Source organism: Felis catus, chromosome B2, assembly GCF_018350175.1.
Source record: "Felis catus isolate Fca126 chromosome B2, F.catus_Fca126_mat1.0, whole genome shotgun sequence".
Lineage (NCBI taxonomy): Eukaryota > Metazoa > Chordata > Mammalia > Carnivora > Felidae > Felis > Felis catus.
This window is the reverse complement of record NC_058372.1, coordinates 96,563,962-96,587,907: the sequence shown is the minus strand read 5'-3', so window position 1 is coordinate 96,587,907 and position 23,946 is coordinate 96,563,962. Positions and strand designations below refer to the sequence as shown.

Sequence of the window (23,946 nt, the reverse complement as noted above, 5' to 3'; positions counted from 1 at the left end):
GAACTGCAAGATCATGACCTGAGCCAAAGTCAGACACTCGACTCACCGAGCCACCCAGGCGCCCCACGGTTTTTTGTCTTTTTTTTTAAGTAGGCTTTTCACCTAGTGTGGAGTCCAACGTGGGGCCCAAACTCATGACTCTGATCAAGACTGAGATCAAGAGTTGTACACAACCGACTGAGCCACCCAGGTGCCCCAATGGATAGTTAACATTTTTAACAAAGCATCTGAATTAACAGCATAACTACAATCCTACGAAATGCATAATCATTCTTTCTTGGTTTCTCTGGATAGTGCACTAAGAACTCTTAGAAACTTCTCCCTCCTGTGGTCTTTATTAATAAGGTCTCATGACACCTGCCTTTTAAAATCTGGCACAAAGAGTGCTGGATGTAGCTTACAATGGGAGAAGCATATCAAAATGACCCATTAGATAATTCTTTAAATGCCTGTTCTCTGATAAACCTGAACACAGCTAGCAGCAAGGTGAGAAAGTTGGCAATACAAGTGACTGGATCGATAAGGAGAAAGCATGTCCCAAATAACTAGAACTCTTCCCGATCATTTGTTTCCTGAACTGCCCACTGTCCAACCAGACAGCCGGACTATGAACTCAAAGCACACGCATTCATCACTCTGCAGCCGCAGTCACCAGAACACAATGTAGCTGATGCAATCTGACACTGTGGTTAATGTTAAAAGAGAGCGTGCCTTTGAGATGGATTGGATAATTACCGGTGGTTCAGATGAGAAAAACTTGATTTAAGTGTATAGCTTCAGCTATCACTAGAAGGTTGGCGAGACACTGACTGTGTCTGAAAATCAACATTCAAGCATATGTCAATAGCCCTATGTATTGATCCCTGGGTGATCAGATTCAGATCTATAACGCCCCCCCCCCCTTCTTCCTTCTGTTCATTGAAACCAAATGTTGAACAAAGATTGGGGCTTGAAGCTATTTGGAGTTTTAATCACCTCTTCATATTTAGTCTACAATATCTAATGTTATTCAGAAGTTGACATCCATTCTGGATAATAGATCAGAACTATTCCTCTGTTTTCCCCACAACCTCCAAAATGTAGCCCATTAAAAACTAGAACAGAGTGTTATTCCTTTCAGTAGAAATTCACTTGCCCCATTCTGTTTGTGTTCCAGGTATCCCTTAAACCAGCATTTCTCAAGGGGTGTTCAAGTGTTCTGATAAACATGAAGATCACACGCCTCTCCCCCAAGGCTTCTGATGGCTTCCTAGGGCACTGTGTCCCACCCAGCCTGCAGAAGCTCTGCCCTGGACCCGTTTCTGGCTTTCTTCTAAGAGCCCAGGCTTCACTGTACTTTGACCTACGTCTAACTTGGCTGGCCAGAATTCTCCTGCTGGAACCCCAAAGGGCCAACACCTTCCCCCTCCTCTGTTATGCCCTTTTCACAGGTTCTCACTTATAGCAGCTCATCAATATTCCATTCCATATTTCAAAATACCAGAGAACAAGAAAACAGTTGGGTTTGTTGTTCTTTGCCTAGAGCTTTCTGAGGTACACCCCTGTTTGCCATGACCGAAAGGGGAACTCAGCCACTGGCCTGCAGACCAAAGTCCTACTCTACATGCAGTAGGCGGCCACTCTACATGCAGGCAGTGGACAACAGGATTGTGGCACAGTTCCAGCAGACACGGCAGAACCAAAGCAATCATTCCAAAGGTTCACTGGCTCCCCTAAAAACAAGGTGAATCTGTAAGAAAAAACCCTGGTCCTCCTTTGGCACATTTACTTGTCGATCAAGAATATTCTCAAGCACCTGACAAAAGCACGTCTGTGGCCTGAGCTTCAGGCAGTCAGAGAACATTAATTACAAATAATTTCTTAATGTCCTTCCCCAAACCCTCATGAATGATAGCCATTTTGCAAATTAAATCCTGCCGGTGCTTAAAGGGAACAAAGGAGACAGGTTAATCAGTAGATGATCAGGGCAACTGTTCCACATTTCTTCTGCACTAGTAGGTTCGATAATTAAGTCTGAAACAGAATCTTTTCCAAGATATCTTTATGTTTAATAAAAATACCAATACAGCAGTCTCCCTTATCTATGGTTCACTTTCCATAGTTTCAGTTCTTCATAGCACACTGTGGTCTGGAAGCAGATGATCTTCCTGATTTATCATCAGAAGACCAGTAGGACCCTAATGCTACATGACAATGCCTACGTCTCACAGCATCACCAGAAGAAAGGTCAGTACAGTAGAGATATTTTGAGAGTGAATCCACATTCACAAAAGTTTTATTACAGTATGTTGTTATAACTGTTCTATTTCATTACTAGTTATTATTGTTAATCTCTTACTGTGTCTAATTTATAAATTAAACTTTACCACAGGTATGTATGTATAGGTAAAACCATAGTATATATAGGGTTTGGTACTATCCATGGTTTCAATCATCCACTGGGGGTCTGGGAAGGTATTCCTCTTGGGGGTAGAGGGATTATTGTAGTCTAAATAAAATGTAACTTCAAATAATATGATGGTACATGCTAATTAGTGATGGGTTTTCCAAAAGAGATCTCTTCTAAGAAGAGATTGCTGTGAATTCGGGGAAATCATTTGAAAGTGAAGTAAATGCTTTATTATGCAATATTCCCCTCATTAAATGTTTATTATTATCATGATTGTTAGCAATTTAATGACATCATTTGCAAAATGTTTCTGTCTATATAATCTTTTTACTTTTAATGCATCCTTATTATTTCTTATCTACACAGCTTTCTTCCCACTGAGGTCTGTTGGGGAATAGCAACGTTATGATATTGAAGAAGTATTTCCATCTATTCTTGTTTCAAATTATGGAAAAACTAGAACAAGGAGGCAAAACTTTGGTGTTTTTAGCAAACTGTGCCTGTTACTAAAGTACCAATGTCAGGAATCCATAAAGAACACTATAAATTTCGGATCTTAACAAAGAAAGAAAATAATCATTTACACTGCCTGCATTGGCCATTTGTCTTGAGTTTTTATCTCCTGCTTGATTTATCTCCTAATGGACATTAGTTTAGACAGTAAGATATTTCCCAAGCAGAAGGAAAAAGACCAAACACGGGCTATTTGAAAATGACTATATTTGTGGTCTTGTTTGTTATTCTCGTTTTTAAAGGGATCATGATTATAAGGCATTACTCCCTTAGGAAAGAATATTTTTAAATGTCCGTTATTGTGCAAAGTAAAACTGGTATTTGCTAGACAAAACCCTTCAGCATCCCTTGCAAAACTACTAAGACACCTCTGCAACTTTCCAACTCCTGGGAGAATCACTAGGCTAGAAATGTTCTCAAGTCCTTCTCTACTCGTGGCCTCAAAAAGGGGCTGGGAAAAGAGCAAGCTCTTAGTTCCCTGAAAAGTCTCTAGTGCATCAAGTAATGAGATTGACATACCATTGTTCAGCCAATGCCCATAGACTACAAAGGTATTTTTCTTACCCACTGTTTCAAAACCTTTTGAGCCAGCAATTGAGACTGTTGGGGATAAGGATTCTACAAAATATAATTATGGATTAACACTATCACTTCTTAGAGCCAACACCCTGGAATGTATAAGCTAGTAGTTAGGCTCCTTAAACGAACACAGCTGTGACTCACAATCCCCTCTTAAACAGAAACATTTCGAAGAAAGCCTACATAAGTGTGGCTATCCAAACAACTCTTCAAATAAAATTTTAAGTTCGGTTTGAAAATATAAACTACGTGCCATAAAGGGTTAACTTGGCTTCAGTCTACCCCACCTTCCTTTCTAGGGCCAGAGTTTTGTGAGAGACAGATGTGACATTCTTAACCTACTCCATCACAAAGACGTAGAGACCCAAAGAGAAAGGAAGGGTGGAGGAGCAAATGAAATTTAAAGAGCCAATTTTCAGTGGGCCTTCATTTTGAGAGTTGGGCTATTTTTGTGCTTGTTTTTAGCAGCGAATCAATTCCTGCCTCCATACCCAAGCATTTGTGAAGAGGAGAGCAGGGGAGCCACAGGCACAGCTGTCCAATTTACATTCACAAATGCAGGTGCTGCTCAGACACAAAACAGAGGTCAGCTGAATACTGCTCCTAATTAGCTACCTTTTCTACTAGGATTTTTCTTTGTAAAGTTATGCATGCAATTTGGGTTCAACTTAGAGGCCATTTTTAGATCCCAGCATGCTATCCACCAAGAAGCGGGATGTCATTATAAAGCATAATTTACAGCATAGTTAACTTTACATGTTTTTTTAAACCTACATTATATCTAAGGCAAATTTCTCTTCTACACACACATTATTCACACTGCTTTCCATCCACTTCTGAATATTTAAAATTTAGTGTAGAATTCAGCCAGAAAATCTTCTATGTCAGAATGGGAAGAATTTTGCCATTTTTCTAAGATTAAGAAAGTCCACAATTTTAATAATGAGGACTAAAGACTCTGTTAAGTGACACAAGAAAAGAAGTAGCTATTTGCTATTTTCTTCCGTGAGGAACACCCTGGGGCTTATTACAGCAGTTCTTAGAAATGGCAGGATGGAGACTGGTATCGAATACAATCCATTAGGAAACCCAAGCCCTAAATGAAATGACCACAAAATCCTATCAGTTAACAGAAATGCAGCAGCTGTACATGTTTATTGTAATACAATAGGATATTGTTGCAGAGATAACACTCTTAAAATTAAAAAAAAAAAAAGGAATCCAGCAAGCAATGTGACCAGTCTATTCCCCTATTTGAAAAATGAGAAGGTATAGGGTGGCAGAGCTTTGGAATATATAAATAAGCACGAAGATCACAGAGAAGACAGGTATTGTATATACACTAATGGGCTGCTGGGATCAGCTGTCAAAGTCACTGGCTAAACTTCAAGCCACTGTGACTCCCAGCTTTTGCAGAATGTTCAAAGACCTACCCCAATAACTCCCTGCAGGAAGTGAAAGGTAATGGTCCCCCTCCCCCTGCTGATTTCACCTGCTGTAAGTATTTCAAATACTAATTCTTATCTCGGCTCCCAGTTATCCATATTTTTAAAACAGTATGCTATGGAAGTTTAAATTCAGTTTGACCTTAAACTTTATAACGATGTAATATTACATGTTATTTTTTAATAATATAAATTTTTATATACGGTATTATATGTACAAATTTGGTATTCTGGGCTATTTTAAAGGCTTACTAAAGCAAAACAGCTTTGCAAAATATAACATGTATCGCCAGAATTGTGACAAATTCATCTTGCTTGATTTTGCTCGCTACAGGCGGTCCATCAAGATCCAGACCCATAATCCTTCAGAATCATAGAAAGACAAAAAATCCCGTTCTCTAGCCATCTTCTGGGATGGAGTGCAAAGTATTTTGTTGTGGTAAGTAGGGCTTTGAAGATGAAAGCACTGGGTCCACTCCTGTGATTGTTACCCCAGTGCTCAGCGCTCAGAACAGGAGCCCCAGGGTCTCAGAGATCATTTTAATCCTCCTATATTAAAACAAAACGTGTCTCATGCAAGGCTCTAGCCACCCTCCTCTGGAGTCTCACTGGCCCCTCCCAAGGGAAAACGAACTCGACTGTTGACTGTCCCAAAAGAATCCCAAACAATTTCCTTACTTGCCTCCCTGTTCCAGTGAAGATTATGAGCCTAATTCTTAGAGACTGCTACTAAAATTCCACCCCGCTGAATCCTGCAGCCTAATTCTTTCAGCATTATGTTTTTTGGCAGAATGATGTGACCCAAATTTGCAGGAGATAATTTGCTGCAACGGTGCTTCTTGCAAGGCAGTGAACCCAAGATGAGCATTTCAGGATTGCAAATATCAGACTTAAAAAAAATAATAATTGTTTGCTTCAAGAAAAGACAGATCGTGATCTTGTATTATGGAAATGGAAATGCTTAGAAAAAAGTGGACAATTTTATGAATTAAGGTAGCTTTACAGATCAATGAAAAATAATCAAGAACTAGCAATTGACCTCAGTAATTGGTGGTGAGATGCTACAGCGGTTCTTTAAAGATTAAGAAACGAGCTGTATGTGTGTGTGAGATTGTAAAAACATGCATTCCACTTCTCATCAATGGTGGCTAATACTATTCTTTAAGGATATTTTCAGATCTAAGATGTCTTAAAACAAAACAAAACAAAAACCGGTAACTATGGCTGTTCCTGTGTTCACCCACCACGCTGCTCAGAAATGCTTGGCTGTGTGAGCAATGCTGGTTCAGGTATTCATTATTTCACTTTTCTCAGTATCAATCAACTTGAATATAAGGTGTCAAGAGAGACTTGACGTTTTTCCTGATTAGAATTTGCGAATCAGGTTTTAGAAAGAGCCAGGGCAATATTACCATTGGGTACAAATATTAAACTGCGTGGACTAAAGCTTTCTGGCCACACTTCTGTGGCTAGTTTCTCAGCCTTTATAAGGAATCGCTACCACTTATCTTTCATGGACTCTAGTCTACAGATTCTACTGCTGGAGAGACACTGTCACTTAGGATGGCAGCTGTGATCACCGTGTCCCTCCTCATCAGATTCTCAGTCACCCTCTCAGAATTCAAACATCAAAGCAGAGGAACTGAAGAACAGGTTACACGTTGGAAGGGGGTTGATTCCTTATTCCAAAAGGTTAAGTATGGCAGAAAAGGAGAACAGACAAAACAGAAAAAATAAAAGAAAAATGTGCACAGTGTTTTCAGCTAGAAGCTAAGAGGCACATGCGCACGTGGGCTGGCGAGGCCTGCAGAGCCGCCTCTCTCTACGTGCTCTTACCTTATTTCTCTTGAAGTAGGCTCGTCGGCAGGCCGCAAAGCACTTCTCGCTGCAGAAGCTTTTCACCTCACTTCCCATACTCAGGGAATAGCGCTTGATTCCCACTTTCTGGCACCAGGCACACATTATTTGTACATTTGACACATCATCTTCTATAATAAAAGTATAAGAAAAATGTTCATATCAGAAGCAAACATCCCTTCAAACTTAGACACACCCTCAACCTGACAGAGCTACTTGAAGTCTAATTTTAACTTCTACGCCTCACCACGCTCTGACCTCAAAGGTAGGATAGCCAGCTCTTGATAGGAGGACTCAGTGCTTGCTTTTTTTTTGGGGGGGGAAGGGGGAGGATTGGCTCCTAAGTTTCCAAAAGACACCATTTAATCATTTACTTAACATCCAGAGCACAGAGCATGAATGCACAGCAAGGAGGGTTCCTAGGACGTCTTAGCCTGCTAAAAATGCATGTTCTACCTGGTTAAAGCAGGCTCAGTACTAATGAAGCTTGTAAAATGACTGTTTCTTCAAAGGTACTGCTGAAAGCCTACAGGATCCACATTAGGTGGGACAGCCAGTGCTAACCTACAGATGTGAGGCCCCAGTGTGAACCTTGAGAGTCAGGAACCAGGCTCAATCTTGGCATGTTCCTTATTACTGTTACATGATATAGGGTGTTATTTACCCTTGCAATATAATGATTCCCAAGTGATGTGGCTAGTCAAAAAAGGAAGGAGGTGAGTGGCCAGATTCTGCTGATGAAAAGACACTAGCCTGGCTCACTCAGCAGTCTCCTACGACAAAACCTTCCTGCATGGGTGTCCTCAGGGAGGCACAGGCCTGATTTAAATTCTTTCCACGTGATGTAGCTCGTGTCCTGGGAAGAAGGGATGGTAATGGAGGTGTCAGCCATGAGACCTGAGGTCACACAGCCACAAAGATGATTCTCAGCTAGACTGGTGGTCCTTGCAGCTCCTGTGGGCCCTGCCACCCCGTGTCATAGAGATGCTCAGAATGATGGTAAGTGGTATGCAAATATTGTCAACAATTAAAATACTGTGTATCTTTTCCTTTGTGAGAGAAGAAAACAAATTTAACTAGCAAGACAAGCCCATGCTATCACCAATATGACTGCTCAAAACAAAGACAGGCTTTTTAAAAAGTGAGTCAGTTAATAAAATGCATTGAGTAAATCATAATGCAGGTGATAAGAGTTACAACAAAAACGTGATGGTGATATTCAAATGACTCAAGTCTGAGAAATACTGGCCTGTTTGGGGGGAATAAAAGGAGACTTTAATTAGAAGTCTAAGAAATATTTTTGGGGCGCCTGGGTGGCTCAGTGGGTTGAGCGTCCGACTTTGGCTCAGGTCACGATCTCATGGTTCATGCGTTCGAGCTCTGTGTCAGACTCTGTGCTGACAGCTCAGAGCCTGGAGCCTGCTTCGGAGTCTGTGTCTCCCTCTCTCTGTCCCTCCCCTGCTCACGCTCTCTCTCCCAAAAATAAATATTAAAAATAATAATAAGAAAAAAAAGAAGTCTAAGAAATATTTTCTTGCTGCCTCCTAGGGGGGCTTTTGCTATATCTTGAGTTTTCTGGTCCTCCCCATTGACAATGTGTGTACATATGACTGACTGCCACTATTAGCCACATTTTTTCTTCCTTTACAGATTTTTTTTTTTTTTTTTTTTTTTTTTTTTTTACTATCCCAGACTCATGCTCCCGACATGAATGGTAATCACAAAATCCCCAACAAGCTCTGGTGTAGGGTTGTCTGATTTCTGAATAAAATCCCCCAAAGACTAATTGCTAAGCAAGGCCTGGTCCATGAGTTGTTGACATATTCATGGTTCATAGAGTCTGTCATGCAATCATTCCATTTCCAGGGAAAAGATTTGGTTTGAGGCAGTGTGGTCATCAGCCTGCAAAATTAGAAGCAAACTAATTTGTAGTGCAGTGATACGGCTCTTTTCCCCCTGAGTATCATCACTCAGAACTATGCGCAGCATTTTATTTACCTTAATGGAATAAATATTGTCATTTTAATGACCACTTTTTTTTCCCACAAATTACAGAACGTGATCTATTGTTAGTTATCAAATAAGACAGTGTAAAAATGACCTTTGATATGAGCCAAACATTTTTGATAACATAACTTTCTTTAAATGGAGACGTAACATGAATTCAAATGTCATACAATTACTGCATTTAACAATTTGTTCTATTCAAGAAAGCTTTGTTTATATTTTATATGGTTTCTAATACAGTATCTGTTTACATATAGACATTTTACATGAGATGTCTATAGACATGAAATGTCATAGACACAAATTTATCTGAATTTAGACTGAACAATTTATCTCAGAGTATGGAGGAGATTTTTTTAATTAGATTAGAAATAGTACATTTTAAAAATAATTATCTGTCATTACTAAACTAAGTTGAACTGCGAGTTTCTATTCTTCTTGATTAGCTGCTTTAAAATCTTAAAGTCCTAAAAAAGAAGATGATATAGCAGAACTCTCCCAAGTGATCCATTGGCAGTAAGTTTGATTCTGGTGAAATCTGTAAGGAAAAAAGCATTTTATGGGGGAAATTATTTGGCCTCAGAGTTCAAAAAGGAGACCCCACTTCCCAAGGACCTGTTTTAGAACAACCATCAGCTTCCCCTTGAGGTTCCTTCCTTTAAACAGTCTGGTTTGGGAAACAAAACCTAAAATTTTTCCTCCCAGATCTTTAATGGATATGAATAAAATAAAATAGCCCACTATAATGGACTAAAACTGAGATGAAAAACGGTAGAGAACAAAGCGGTAACAAAGTGGGCAAACGGCCTCCACGAGCTGGGGTGCAACAAGGTGGCTGGGGAAAGGGCAGCTCACAGTCTCTCTGGGGCTTCCTTCCACCCCCTCCATCCCAGCCAGGCAGCCCCACTCGTCAATTTTCTAAGAGGAGGCACGGACACTTTCTTACACTAGACCTAACACATAAACAAAAAGTAGAATGTTAAGGGAGATGATTTTTATAAATCATTTATACTACAAAGTAACAATATGGGAAGATGAGACAAAAGAAATTGTGCACTTTTGTTTTCTATGTGGCAGTTGGAAAACTCTTAGAATGGTGGCTAGCATCTGTCTTGTTAAATAATTCAGTATTCCCATCCGCTTCTCATAAAATTCCATTTCATAGAGGCAAACACTTTGGAAAAATTCCATTGGATTTCTCCTTTTCTGTCATCAAACTGCTACCAATACAAGTGCTCCAAAGATGAGACAACATTTTCAGAGATCTCAGGTACTCTGGTCTTATAAAAGCCATCTTTATTAACATCATATTTAAGAAACTAAGAACTGTAATTATCTAAGTTAATTTTTCAGCTAAAACATAGCTCAAAAGTCTGCCCCTAGACATGAGATGGTGCCCCATCCTAAATTTGTATGACTGCACCTCTAGAAAACAGGGCTTTTCTTAAGTGCTTAAAACCAAAGGGATATGTTCATTTCAACAACCACATTTTAAAAATCTGAAACCCGGCAATTATGTGCAAGCTTTACACTGGCAAAATAGAAGGCCCTAGCATTTTAGCTTTTCTAATTTGATCTGCTACCAAAAAACATTTTTTTAAATATTTCTTCAAACTAGGGAGAACCTGACTTCCTATCTTATATTTAGGCTAACGTCTGTGCCATTAGAGACTTGAGATTACCTCAAAGAAGACTGGCATAACAGATCTTTCCTTATAGCCATTAGCCTGTGTACTTTTCATAATGAACAATGCAACAACAAATGCAAAATATTTATAGCATTAAGTCACATTCCCGAGGCGAACAGTTTGTATAACATGATAAAATTTTCATATGATAATATCATATAAATATGCATCAGTCAAAATATGCATGCTTCTATTAATCATGAAAAGTTTGTACCACCTCTTTAGGATTTAATTAAGCAAAATGTTTAGGGCATTTTATTTCCAATCTAATGTTCAAAGAGCTATAGAACATTATTCCATTTTACATTCCAGAAGGAGAAGTTCAGATTAATTACTCTAACATGAAATCAAAATTGTATTTATTTATCATAGTGCAGAGAAGTATGAGATCAAGCATTTCTGGAATGCCTTGCTGAAGTTGTTTGAGAAACTGCCTTATCTGGTGACTTTCAAAAATAAGGATGGCCATTGGTCAGTGGCATTCTAGGGGCACTTGAATTGGCTCTGAACATGCATACCTGCTTACCTGACCAGAACACAAAGAAAGTCAGGAAGGCCTTATACTGGACCCCAAGTGATTAACCTGTAGATTTACCACGCCTTGTAACTTTCACGGGAGTCTAAGATTGAAGGAAAAATCAAGTGTTTCCTGGTGATGTTTCTCTCCTCTAACAGTTCCTGGAATGCACACATCCAGATAATCATTTCAATATTTGAATTATATTTGGGACAGGTTGCAAGGCAGTCTGATGTGACTCCTGAGTATTCTCTACAGCTCGAAAGGAAAGTATGGCACAGTTGGCCCTCTGTCAATCTGTTTGTCAGAGTAGCTATACAAAGAACACATATAGGGGTGCCTGGGTGGCTCAGCCGGTTAAGCGTCTGACTCTTGGTTTTGGCTCAGGTCATGATCTCATGGGTTCATGTATTCGAGCCCTATGTCGGGTTCTGTGCTGACAGCTCAGAGCCTGGAGCCTGCTTCAGATTCTGTCTCCTTCTCTCTCTGCCCCTCCCCCACTCATGCTGTCTCTGTCTCTCTCAAAAATAAACTTAAATTAAAAAAAAAAAAAAAAGAACACAGATAAAGACATGGCCTGCAAGGCAGGCAGGCAAGAAACTAGGGTTCAAGTTTGCTTTCTTTGCAGCCCTTCTTGGAACAATTCAACTGCAAAAACTTTGCGGCAGTCCAGTTTAAAAGCTTCTACAGAGTCCTATAGAAGCTTCTGTACAATTCTTTGGATTGTAGAAGTGAACATACAAGGAGATCCAGAAAAATCTAGGAATCATGGCTAGCCATTATTCAGCATTTAATGGTAGCAGGCACAGTACAAAGTTCTTCAAATTCGTCATTTAAACTTAGTCACAACCACTGCTCCCTCAGCAAATACGAACATGATCCCCACTGTACAGATGAGGAAAATGAGGTTTAGAAGGTAAGTAATTTGTTCCAAGTCACAGAGCCAATATACACCGAAGCCTAGATGAAGACCAGACTGTCTGACTCCAGAGCCCAAGCTCTTGACTACTACGTTTTCGAGACCACAGCCTTTCTAAGTGTTGAGATTACACGCCATCCGCGCAGACTTCCCTCTGCAAAAAGGACTAAGCGCTGTCACAGATTCTGCTACATACACAGCACCCTGCTTCATGACACATTCATACACAAAGAAAATGAAATCAAAAAGGTCAAAATGCCTTTGAGCAGACAGCTGAAGTGTTAATCAATATTTGTTGATTGATTTAAAAAAATAAAGGCTCACAAGGCAAGCCTTTATTTCTTTATGACTATGAGACTTGGATTTGCTGCAAACATTGTCTCTGCACTTTCACCAGCAAGTGCCACTTAAACAAGGAGACAGGGCCAATACTGGATCTGAGGAAGCAGTCATTCCACCCACAGGCAAACAATACTCCTAGCTCTCTCTTTAGAAAGGAGGGAAATCACAGCAAGACATGGATAAGATTGACTTTCCATGTGGGTGAAACAGGAACCACTTACATCTGTAATTGCAAAGATGCCAAGAAGAATATCCTAGCTTCAAAAATTATGACACAACTGCTCACTAAAATTAAATTCTACCATTAGAGGGTAATATATTTGGCTATGTATTTTATATATCCCATTAAAACACAAATTCCCTAAAAGCAATAAAATTCAGTATATATTTGTCAATAATGACTTATGCATTAAAATGAATGATTCCTTAAAAAAAAATGAGTGATTCTTTCTGAAGAACAAGTTTTCACAGAGAGTGGAGAGAAGGGCTAAGGACAAGATTCCAGTGAGAGAGGTGGAGGGCAGAAATAGGAGAGGCTATGGTATAAGAAGCCTCTGGTCATTCCCTACTTTGCTAAAGTCTAGCCCTGGGCATATAGGTAGAGTAAGCTGAGGGCAGCAAAAGCAAAGAGTGGACAAAAAAACATACTGTCTAATCACAGTGTAGCAACCATCTTCAGAGGGCCCTTTAGGTGTGAACTAAAACAGCAGAAGTTGAAGGAGGTGGGAGGAAGAGCACACAGCCAGGGATCTCTGGAAAAGAAAAGCAAGAGGCAGATCCACTTATCACAGTCTTGAGGGGGTGACTTTTGTTTCGAGCGAATGAGTGACAGATTGCACTGCTTTGCAAACCTAAGTCACTATTATTGGAAACACAGTATGGTAGAGTGCCAGGAGTAGAGATAGGACATTGGTGAAAATATTAATACGGCCCCTTCCAGCTGTGTGACGTGGGCCAGTCACTCAAGGCCTAGTCGTGCCCACCCTAACTATGAGGTGTGGTGAGGACAAAATTATAGAAAGTAGGCACATCCTACATGGAAACGAGCCTTCCTTAGAATTACTGACAATCAGAGGCATACGGAAAGGGAGGTGTCTGCTATATGCACCTTGGAGAGGTCCCGATGACCAGGCTCCAGCTTCTTTAATCACATCCCCTCCCACGGATGACATCTGCAGAACCACTATCTTTGAATACAAAGCACAACCGAGTTAATTGGTTAAATTTCACTAACTCAGACTATTTAAGAAGAAAGCCATTACATTTAATAAAAGCTTCACTTACAGTTATTCTCTTTAAAAATTACTTAACTTGAATTAATAGTGACAAGGTGTTGCCAAATATATCACTGTACTGCCAGATATTCTGTAATTAATAGATGGGAATTCTTTGTAATTATTACATCAGCTATCTACACATGGGTGGATCTTCCTAAGTGCCTAAGAAGTTTGCGCTTTTAAAAAGTATCATAGTAACAACTGAAAATTCCTGCCACCTTGGTAACTGAACTATCAAAAGTTGCAAAATAATAGAGACTGAGTTAGTAAAATTTTATTGCACTTATTCCTCATTAAAAGGATAGACGCAATAAAATGATAGAGTTTCCATACAACTATGATTCTTCATGGTTCCTAAAATTATCCCTGTTTTTTTATGTTTATTTATTTCTGAGACAGACACACAGCACGAGTGGGGGAGGGGCAGAGAGACAGGGAGACACAGACTCCGAAGCAGGTTCCAGGCTCTGAGCTGTCAGCACAGAGCCCAACGCGGGGCTCAAACTCACAAACTGTGAGATCATGACCTGAGCTGAAGTCGGACGCTCAACCGACTGAGCCACCCAGGCGCCCCTAAAATTATTCCTATTTTTTTCTTTTGGAGATAAAATCATTTGAAGTAATTTCAAGAGGGGCATCTGGGTGGCTCAGTCGGTTAATTGTCTGACTTTGGCTCAGGTCATGATCTCACGGTTCGTGGGTTCGAGCGCCACATCGGGCTCCGTGCTGACAGTTCAGAGCCTGGAGCCTGCTTCAGATTCTGTGTCTCCCTCTCTCTCTGCCCCTCCCCCAAATGAGCTTTGTTTCTCTCTCTCTCTCTCTCTCTCTCTCTCTCTCTCTCTCTCTCTCTCAAAAATAAACATTTAAAAAAATTGAAGTGATTTCAAGAATTTATTTATTTATTTATTTATTTATTTATTTATTTACTTATTGGATGAAGTGATTTCAAGAATTTAAATAGTCCATGTCCCTCTAAATAGAGAAGGACTTAACCCCAAAATAAAATTGAAATTTCTATACAAAAACTAAAATTTGGTTCCAGTAAGTAAAAGGAATGAACATGTATTACACAAAATGACAGAAAAATTACAGAATTTAAATTAATTTTTAATTTTCTAATGGAACTTTTCTAGCCAAGTTTTAATTTTTACATGTACATATGATACATATATATGCACACATATGTGCGTGTGTGTATTTCTAAAAGATGTAACTCCAGAATGAATTAAACATCTGCATCCAAGCCCCTGCACTAGGTAACTGGTCAAGAATGCTCAGTTGAGTAAGACATGGCCCTGCTTCCAAGAACAGAAAGAAAAGTGTGTGATGGGGAGGAGAACTGAAGTTGCCCCATTAACCAAGATTGTAAGAAGAGAAAGCACATTAGGGGCTCTTGGGTGGCTCAGTCAATTAGGCATCAGACTCTGGTTTCAGCTCAGGTCATGGTCTCACAGTTCGTGAGTTCAAGCCCCATGATGGGCTCCACACTGACGGTGCAGGGCCTACTCTTTCTCCCTCCCTCTCTGCCCTTCCCCTGCTCTCTCCCAAAATAAATACATAAACTTAAAAAAAAAAAAAAAAAGATTAGATTGGTGCCAGTGGGGCCTAAACAACGAATCCCTTAAAGGATGTTTGACAAGGGTAAGGAATGGGGGTTCATCCTTATTCCACAGCTAATAAGGAGCCCCTGAATGTTTCTTAGTAGAATATGACAGCATCAGAGACGTGCTGAACAATGTTATTCCAGCAGGGCAGATCAGAATTCAGAAAAACTGGAATCTCATTTCATATCTAGGAGCCTCAGTAAGCAACCAGAGAGCAGACTCCTTGTCTCTTGCCTGTGCGTGTTCAGCGCCTAGCACATAGCAGTGCTTAAACTATAAATAAATGGATGGATGGATGGATGGATGGATGGATGGATGGATGGATGCAGAGGAAAGGAAATGAAGTTCAGAACCTATAGAGTGATGGTAGAAATGAAGACGTAATCAATTCCCAAAAGGTAAGAATGTAACTCATCCAGAAATGATCCAAATTTCAGAGAATTCATCCCCCTGTGTTTCTAGTCAAAGACGACCAGTGAAAAGTCAAAAGAGTTCTTTGAGTAAATTGTGTCCTCAAAGTTAAACAGTGAATTTGCTTTGCTTTCAGTGTCCCTTGCTCACTTATTTTCCCAACATTCAAAGAAAGAAAAAAAAAATGAGAGATCCCATAAAGTCACAAAATAGTAATTCTCTCTTGAATGCCATACTTTAACAAGACACTACTAAGCACGTCTGTCTACAGCTCCTTGACATTAACTTGAATATCTCCCCATAATTTCCCTGATTTGCCAGTGAAGGAACTCCTTGTAAGTCTCATGGACAACCTCACTTCCATATCTCAGTACTCACTGTGGAGAGTCTTTCCTATATACTCACCCTAAGAAAGTGGAATAAGAAAGGAAGAAAGATGAATTCAAGAGTAAAGAAAACCTCCATGTGACATTTCCCAAAGCACATTCCACTGAGTATTATTCCCAGGAGATACTTAAATGGGTGTTATTTTTAAAAAGACTTCCATAGTCAAATATGTATGAAAACACTGGACTAAAGAAAGTTAAATAATAGACCCTTTACCTAAGACTTTTTGGTACCGCCAGTGTGTAACTAGGAATCTTAAAGAGGGAGATGGAATGTGCTATATTTCACCAATTTGACCACACACAGAGAATCCACAAACCTGGACTTCTAAGGAAGTTTCCCTGGGATGTGTTGTTCTACTGCCCTATATCAGCACTGAAGCACGAGCACTTACATGTGGGTCATTAATTATCAGGCACGTTTCTCCTCTTTCACCCAGAATTGGGTCCTCCACTGCCAGGAGCTTTGTCTGCACTGGGCAGAAAGACAAGGCCTGCAGCCATGTGGCCAGTACTAGGTGTGCTGACCAATGCTCCCTAGTCTTCAAAAAACTAATCTCCAAGAAACACCACCAGACTGAACAAAGATATCCATGGCCACAAAGTCCTGTGGTGTGTGCTACATGTATTCAATATGGAGAAGGTAACCCTTTTCCTGTAAGGTCCTATAGAGACAATAGCAGAAATGAGTAATAAGGCAATGGGAGAGTAATACTGCTCTTAACATACCGAATTCATGTTTACCAGGTGGTTGCCATGCACAAGGAGCTCAAGTAAAATCTTGTCCCCTATTCTTGAGCCTTGGGATATGACCCTGTGACCAATCCAGAGGCCATGGGACAATGATGTTGCAATCATGGGTTTTCTCTCCACTGGACCTCTCTCCTACATGGCTGAAGTCCACTCACTGAGCCCTAGAATCTAGCCAACAAATGTATGTGAATAGGGAGCAAGGTCAAAAAGTGTGCACCAGCAAATCCATCACTGATGGAAAAGAAATTCCAAGCCCCTGCCCTGCATAGAGGGGTATCGTCTCCCAAGAAATACAAATAGCAGCATGTTAGGACTAAAGGGTCAAGCTGCCTTACATAGGACATCAGAGCAAGAAAAGTATTGCCATCACCTACTATTTATCTGAAGGGCTCATTTCCTCTTCTGAAATCTGCCTGTCCCATTAATTACACTTAATGGGCGCCACAGTGGTTGACAAATCTCCCTAGAGGGAAACTTTAATTGTAGACAAAAGATTCATTTATTTACTCAACTTTGTGTCAGGCACTATACTAGAAGCTGGAAATACACTGGCGAACAAGAAAAGATATGATCCCAGTCCTCACGAAGCTTCCCATGGCTGCTCCCAGTGTAAAATGTCAAGGTGCAATAGACAAGGATCATGAAAAAGCCAAGCCTGCTCCCATGGCTCTATCACCACACAAAAGTCACAGGAGCCAGGTGTTTGTGGTAACCACAGAGAGGGATATAAGCAGCCCCAAAGGAGAGGAGGATAAGCAGCCCCAATATGACTGACTAGCAGGCTAAGTCCCACCTCTCAGCATTTGGGACAGCATACCGGGATGGGACTACCATCTTAGGGGAGGTGAATCAATGTGTTAGAGACTGGGAGGTCAAATAAATTTGTTAAAAGAACCGAGGTGAAGCTGCTGGAACATTGTCAATAATAACTTACTTTTCTCTTCACCTTCCCATCTTGAAATATTCATTGAGATTTCTTGAATGAGAGTAACCAATGGTTGAGGGACTCTCTAAAGGGATCCCATGACAATCCCTACTCAGGAATGTGATGAGACATCACATGCCAAAACAGCCCAGCTATAGGAAAGGTGGAGGAGGGCCACACCAACCAGAAATCTTTCAGAGTCTTCTCTTCTCTCTACACGCTCCCTTTGGGCTGATCAGCTATGTACTCCTGTGACTTCAGTTACCACCCGTAGGTGAAGGTTTCCAAATCAACACAGCTACCTCTCATGAGATGTCATTTCCAACTGCCTCCCAGCATCTAAACCTGTCATGTCCAAAGCTTCATACACACCCCTCTGCATTATCTGCCCTTCCTGTGTTTCCCATCTCAATTCCTGCCTCTACCACCCATGCAGTTACTTGCTAGCAGAAATATGGCATTTTTCCTGCTTCTTCCCTCCTTCCCACCCCCCACATTCTGATTATTCACCAAGTCCTCCTAAACATTTTTACATTATGCCTACATTTGTTCAATTCATTCATGCATGCATTCATTCATTCAATAAATATTTACCAAGTCTAATTATGTACCAGGCACTGTTGTAGGTGCCCATCCTCATGGAGTTTACCGCTGTCCATTCCAGTGAAGCCACCAACGCCTCTTGCCCATTCTGCAGGAGGCCTTCTGTCTCACTTCTGCCTAGTTCATTCCCTCTGCTCTGGATGTGGGAAAATCTTGTGAAACACAAATCTGATCACTGCTCTAACCTGCTCAAAACCCTTCACTGGCATCCACTTCCCTCAAGAAGAAGCTTGAACTCTTCAGCATGACCTCAATGACCAGGCCAGCCTCAGCAGTTTGTCCACTCTCTGGGCTCTGGCATGTTCTACTTTTCTTGAGGTTCTCTCTCTACTCTGAGTCTTTCCATGTGCTGCTTCCTCACCCACAACCTCAAAATCCTTGGCTGATTCAGTCCTATTTCCCCTTCATATCTAATCTTAAGCATCATCCTAGGGAGGGGGCTTTCTTGACCTCAAACCTGGTGAGATCCCACAGCACTCTGGACTTGCTCATCACCAGACTTGATTGAGATTTCTTTTTAATGTCTCTTTCCTTCAGCAGACTAAGAGCCAATTAAGACAGGGACCATGTCTGGTTCACTAGAATGAAATGTCTGACTTTGGACCTCAGCCTAAGGAGCAGAAAAAGTAGAATCCTTACCAGGTGCACCCTGGGTGGTTGGATGCCCAGGGTTGGTGGGGGTCAGGTGAGGGGGGAAAGCCAAGTATACCATCTTTGGTAATCACACAGAACAAAGTTGCTTTAGTGGGAAACACCAGTGAAAAGCCCCAGAATAGAATGTGATCATTATTTCCGCTCGCCTTGGCCAAGTCCATGAACTAAGTCTTCTCAATTTAACAGAAACTTTGAGAAGTCAGCATTGGGAATGTCCCTAGAATAACAAGAATTACCAACTTCACCATCACTTCTCTCTTAACCAAACTTTATTTATACTTTCAAATAATTAAGAGCAAACAGTTCAGTTGGGTCTAGGCTAATCCCAAAAACACAACCACCCTCTACAAGCAAGAGAAAATATAGATGACATTTCCTCCTGTTTCCTGTTAGCATCTTGGCTCCTTGGTGACCTAGGGGCAGGGTTTTCTGGAATCCTAACTAGGTCACACCCCTAGTTCCAGTCAGTGTCAGGAATCATAGGGGTGCATGACTTAGAACCCATGGTTAGAGGGTATCCCCACTTCAGAAGTGAGTTCTGGCCCTCGTTCTGCCATTAATGCAACTCAGTGGCTTTGAGAAGGTCATTTGGCCTCTCCAGCCTAATTTTCTCACCTATAAACGGGAATTTAACAAGATCATCTCTGAGTTCCCTTCTAACTAAAATTCTAGGAGTCTAAATCTTTCAAAATAACAAGGTTCATTTAAAGGAGTACAGCCAGAGGATATTCTTTTTCCTTTCCTTTATTTCTTGGAGTCCTGACTTAATTTCTTCCCTTTTTATCCTTCCATATGGCTGCCACTGTTGTCCCCTGCCCTTACCACAAGAGCCTTAGAAAATTCTTTGACTGATGGGATAATTTTAGAAGTAGCCCTTTCTGAGTTCTCCAATATTTGCACCACCATAAATCTGGTACCCTCTTTTTACTCCTTTATTATATATTTATGCTTCACTTTAAAGGAACAAACATTAATGTCCATAAAATTTTAACTTTTCATATTCTTTTCCATTAATGTCTGATCTTTCACTGTGGACCTCCACGTACATGATATTTTATCCTGAGTTTCCCAGAAAACTCTGAGACAAAGATTTGCATGCAGCTGATTTATTGGACATGTGGTTCCAGAAAGGAGGAATGAAGGACACAGAGAAAGAACATGGGGAGGAAGAAGAGCCAGTATAATGATGTGTTACTAAATTGGCCACCACTAAGGGAAAGTGGTATTCAATCATAAAGAACATTCTTTGGAGTTTGTGACATACTTTTCATAGCTATTCTCTCAGGGGACAAAAGAAGGAAGAATTTATTCATCAGCTCTCATGCCCCATTGACCCAGTGTGTTAATTCCCCTACATTTCGGGTTTGCACATGTGTGGATGAGACTGAAAGGATTTACATGATGCCCACACTGCCATATCAGAGAAGCCCTACAGCCAGAAGCTACAGACATATGCCATAAGTGTGAGCCACGGCCCTTCCAGAATGTACAGGCCTAAGCTGTCAAAGTACCACAGCAATCACTGGATTAAGAGGTGGGGCCAAGAGGATCTGGAGAGGTCCCATATACATGGCTGTCATCACTGTAGAGCCTGCTTTCTCAACCATGGCACTATTGACATTTTCAGCCAGATTAATTCCTTGTAGTGGGGCTGTCCCATGCATTGTAGGATGTTTAGCAGCATGCCTGGCCTCTACTCCCTATATGCCCTCTCCCAGATGTGACAACCAGAATATCCCAATATTGCCAGTGTCCCCTGGAAGGCAAAGTTACACCTGATTAGAACTACTGGTGCAGACTGTGAATATTGTAATTTTGTCACTCACCCAGTACCCCTTCATTTCTCTCTACATCATATCAAAAGCAGCTCTCAAGTAGACCACTATGAGAGATATTTACGTCTTATGCCTGTGATTTAACTTTCGGGCCTCACCATGATATACTTCATGTAAATAGATGATAATTCCTTAATAATAAAGAATGATGAGATTTTTAAATAGTTGATTTGAGAAACCCATAAACAGACTAGATATAGAGGGAAAATGTTAAAATTGCATTCTAAGGCTCAGTTGCTTAAATCAAAAGGAATGAAAATAAGCAATTTTTTTAAAAAACCTAAGTCTCTAAGTCAAGGACTCATTATTTTTTGAGACAAGGATCTTTTTCCATCATTATGCATGTATGTGATATACATACAATTTCACATTCAACTCCAAGACCCACACTCACCCACCTAAGCCCATCCAAGGAACTCCTAGGAAACCATGTTAACTACTGTTGATGAACATTTGGATTGTTTCTAGTTTTAAGTTATTATGATTAAATGCTTCTATGAAGGTTCTTCTATATGTCTTTGTCTCATGTATACACACATCTGTGCTGAGAATGTATCTAGGATGAAATTATTGGATAATAGGATATATATATATGCTCAGCATTAGTTGATATTGGCAATCAGCTCTCAAGAGTGGTTATACTGACTTACACTCTCACCAGCAATGCTTGAGAGTTCCGGTTGCTCCACATCCTCCTCAACACTTGGTATTGTCAGACTTTTTCATTTTAGCCATTGTAATGTTTACGTGCTGGTGTTTCACTATGATTTTAAATTTTATTTCCCTAATGACTAATGAGGTTGAACAACTTTTCATGTGTTTATAGATCACTAGATTATTTTCTTTGGTGAAGTTGGTTTATATTTTTTGCCCATTTTTCTATTAGGCAGTTTTCTTTTTTATTTATAGGGGTTCTTTATATATTATGACTATGAGTCTTTTGTGGGACATGCATTACAAACATCATCTCCCACTCAGTAATTTTTCATTCATTCTTTTAAAGATGTCTTTTAATCAACAGAAATTCTTATCTTTAATAGAATCTATTTAAGCAGTCTTTTTCTTTATGGTTAATGCTTTTAGTGTATAGTTTAAGAAATACTAGCCTACCCAAGATAATAAATATGTTCTCCTAGGTGTTCTTTTACATGCTCTATAAGCTCTATTTTTTGGTCCCATTTAGATCAGCAATCCATCTAGAACTTACTTTTGTGAATGGTGTGAAGTAAATAATCAACATACTTTTTTTTCCATAAGCACATTTATTGACAAGACTATCCTTTCCTCACTGCGCTACATTGTTATCTTTGTTGTTATGCACTGAATGTTTGTCTTTCCAAAATTCACGTTGAAGCCCTAACTCCTAATGTGATGTTATCTGGAGACTGGGCTTTTGAGAGTTAATTAGGGTTCGATGAGGTCATGAGGGTAGGGTCCTGATCTAATGGGACTAGTGACCTTCTGAGAAGAGACAACAGAGATCTTTCTATCTCTCTCTGCCACACCAGAGAAAAGGTCACCATCTGAAACCCACAGAGAGTTCTTATCAGATACTAAGCCTGATGATGCTGATCTTGGACTTGCATTCTCTAGAATTGTGAGAAAATAAATTTTGGTTGATTAAGCCACCTGGGCCACGGTATGTGGTTATAGTAACACAAGCTGATGAATATATTTGTCATAAATCCAAAATCTGTTTATATTTGTTTCTGAATTCCACTGTAATGATTTATTTGTATATCCTTTTATCATTATCTCATTGTCTTTCTTTTAATGCAACAGAAATCATTTATTATTGTTCACGGTTTCTGTGAGTCAGGTATTTGGGAGTAGTTTAGAGAAATTCTGGCTCAGAGTTGCTCATGAGGTTACAGCCAGTCTCTTGGGGCTGCAGTCATTAGAAGGCTTGAGTTGGGCTGGGGGACCCACTTCTATGGTGGCTCAACCACTAGGCTGGCAAGTTGGTGCTGGCTGCTGGTGGGAGGCCCCCATTCTTGTCTGCATGAGCTCTTTCACAGGGCTGCTTGAGTTTCCTCATGCTCCCTCAAGAGTGAATAATCTGAGGGAACGAGGCAAAAACTGCAATTACCTTTTATGACAGCCTCGGAAGTCAGTCACACAAACCAGCCCTGATTCAATGTAGGAAAAAACTACCTGGAGACCAAGATCATTAGGGCCATTTTGGAAGCTGGCTTCCATAATTTCATTTGTCTGAAGTCCAAAAATAGGCCATAATAAACTATATTGCTTGGGGGACGGGGAGTGTACTTAGGTATTAAAACTATAGAAGAAAATAAGGCAATGGTTACCACAAAAGTGGTTACCTCTTAAAGGGAAGAAGTTGTGAGTGGAAAGGATCACTATTTGTCAAAGAATACATTTATATTTTATGCACTTTTCCAAAAGGCAACGTGTTTCATAATTGCAAGAAAAGATTAAAAAAAAAAAATTAAGCCAAAAGAGAATTGACATGAGAAAAACAAAGTGTTCTTTTCTCTTTTGTGCCTCAAATATAGATCAAAGGATTCCCAAAGACTAATCAGAAGTTTGGTCAAAAGAAGAATAACAACAGTACAATTAACACTAATAGTAATAAAATTAATTAATTAATTAATTAATTATTCTAGCCTTCTAATAATTGTTGAGATCTGGTAGTATAAGTCTTCCTTTTTCTTTTTCTTTTTTTCCAAGATTATCCTGGCTATTCTTGCCCCTTTCCATCTCCATGTAAATATAAGAAGGAGCTTTATAATTTCCATGAAATTTTATGCCAGGATTGTTATCTAAATTGAATACATACACCAATATAGGAAAAATCTGCCTTTTTAGACTATTTAGTCTCCAGTCCATAAACATAGGATAACCCTCTATTGATTTAGGTCTTCTTTTGTTTCTCTGCAATATTTATAGTTCCCGATATAACAATTTTGCATACATTTTGTTAGGTTTTTTCACCTGGGTATTTGATGGTTTGATGCTATTTTTTTTTTTTTTTAATTTTTTTTTCAACGTTTATTTATTTTTGGGACAGAGAGAGACAGAGCATGAACGGGGGAGGGGCAGAGAGAGAGGGAGACACAGAATCAGAAACAGGCTCCAGGCTCTGAGCCATCAGCCCAGAGCCCGACGCGGGGCTCGAACTCACGGACCGCGAGATCATGACCTGGCTGAAGTTGGACACCCAACCGACCGCGCCACCCAGGCGCCCCGGTTTGATGCTATTTTAAATGGTATTTAAAATT

The 23,946-nt window shown here is 40.1% G+C and overlaps 1 protein-coding gene across 3 annotated transcripts in view; it reads right to left on the bottom strand.

Annotated features, from left to right (window-relative positions):
- SOBP (sine oculis binding protein homolog) overlaps positions 1-23,946 on the bottom strand; it is a 164,820-nt gene that overhangs the window by 115,130 nt on the left and 25,744 nt on the right. For all 3 annotated transcript variants that reach the window (XM_023254219.2, XM_023254220.2, XM_045057898.1), the window contains one exon: positions 6,763-6,914. In XM_023254219.2, coding sequence (XP_023109987.2) covers positions 6,763-6,914 — 152 coding nt within the window. The remainder of the gene's footprint in view (positions 1-6,762; positions 6,915-23,946) is intronic.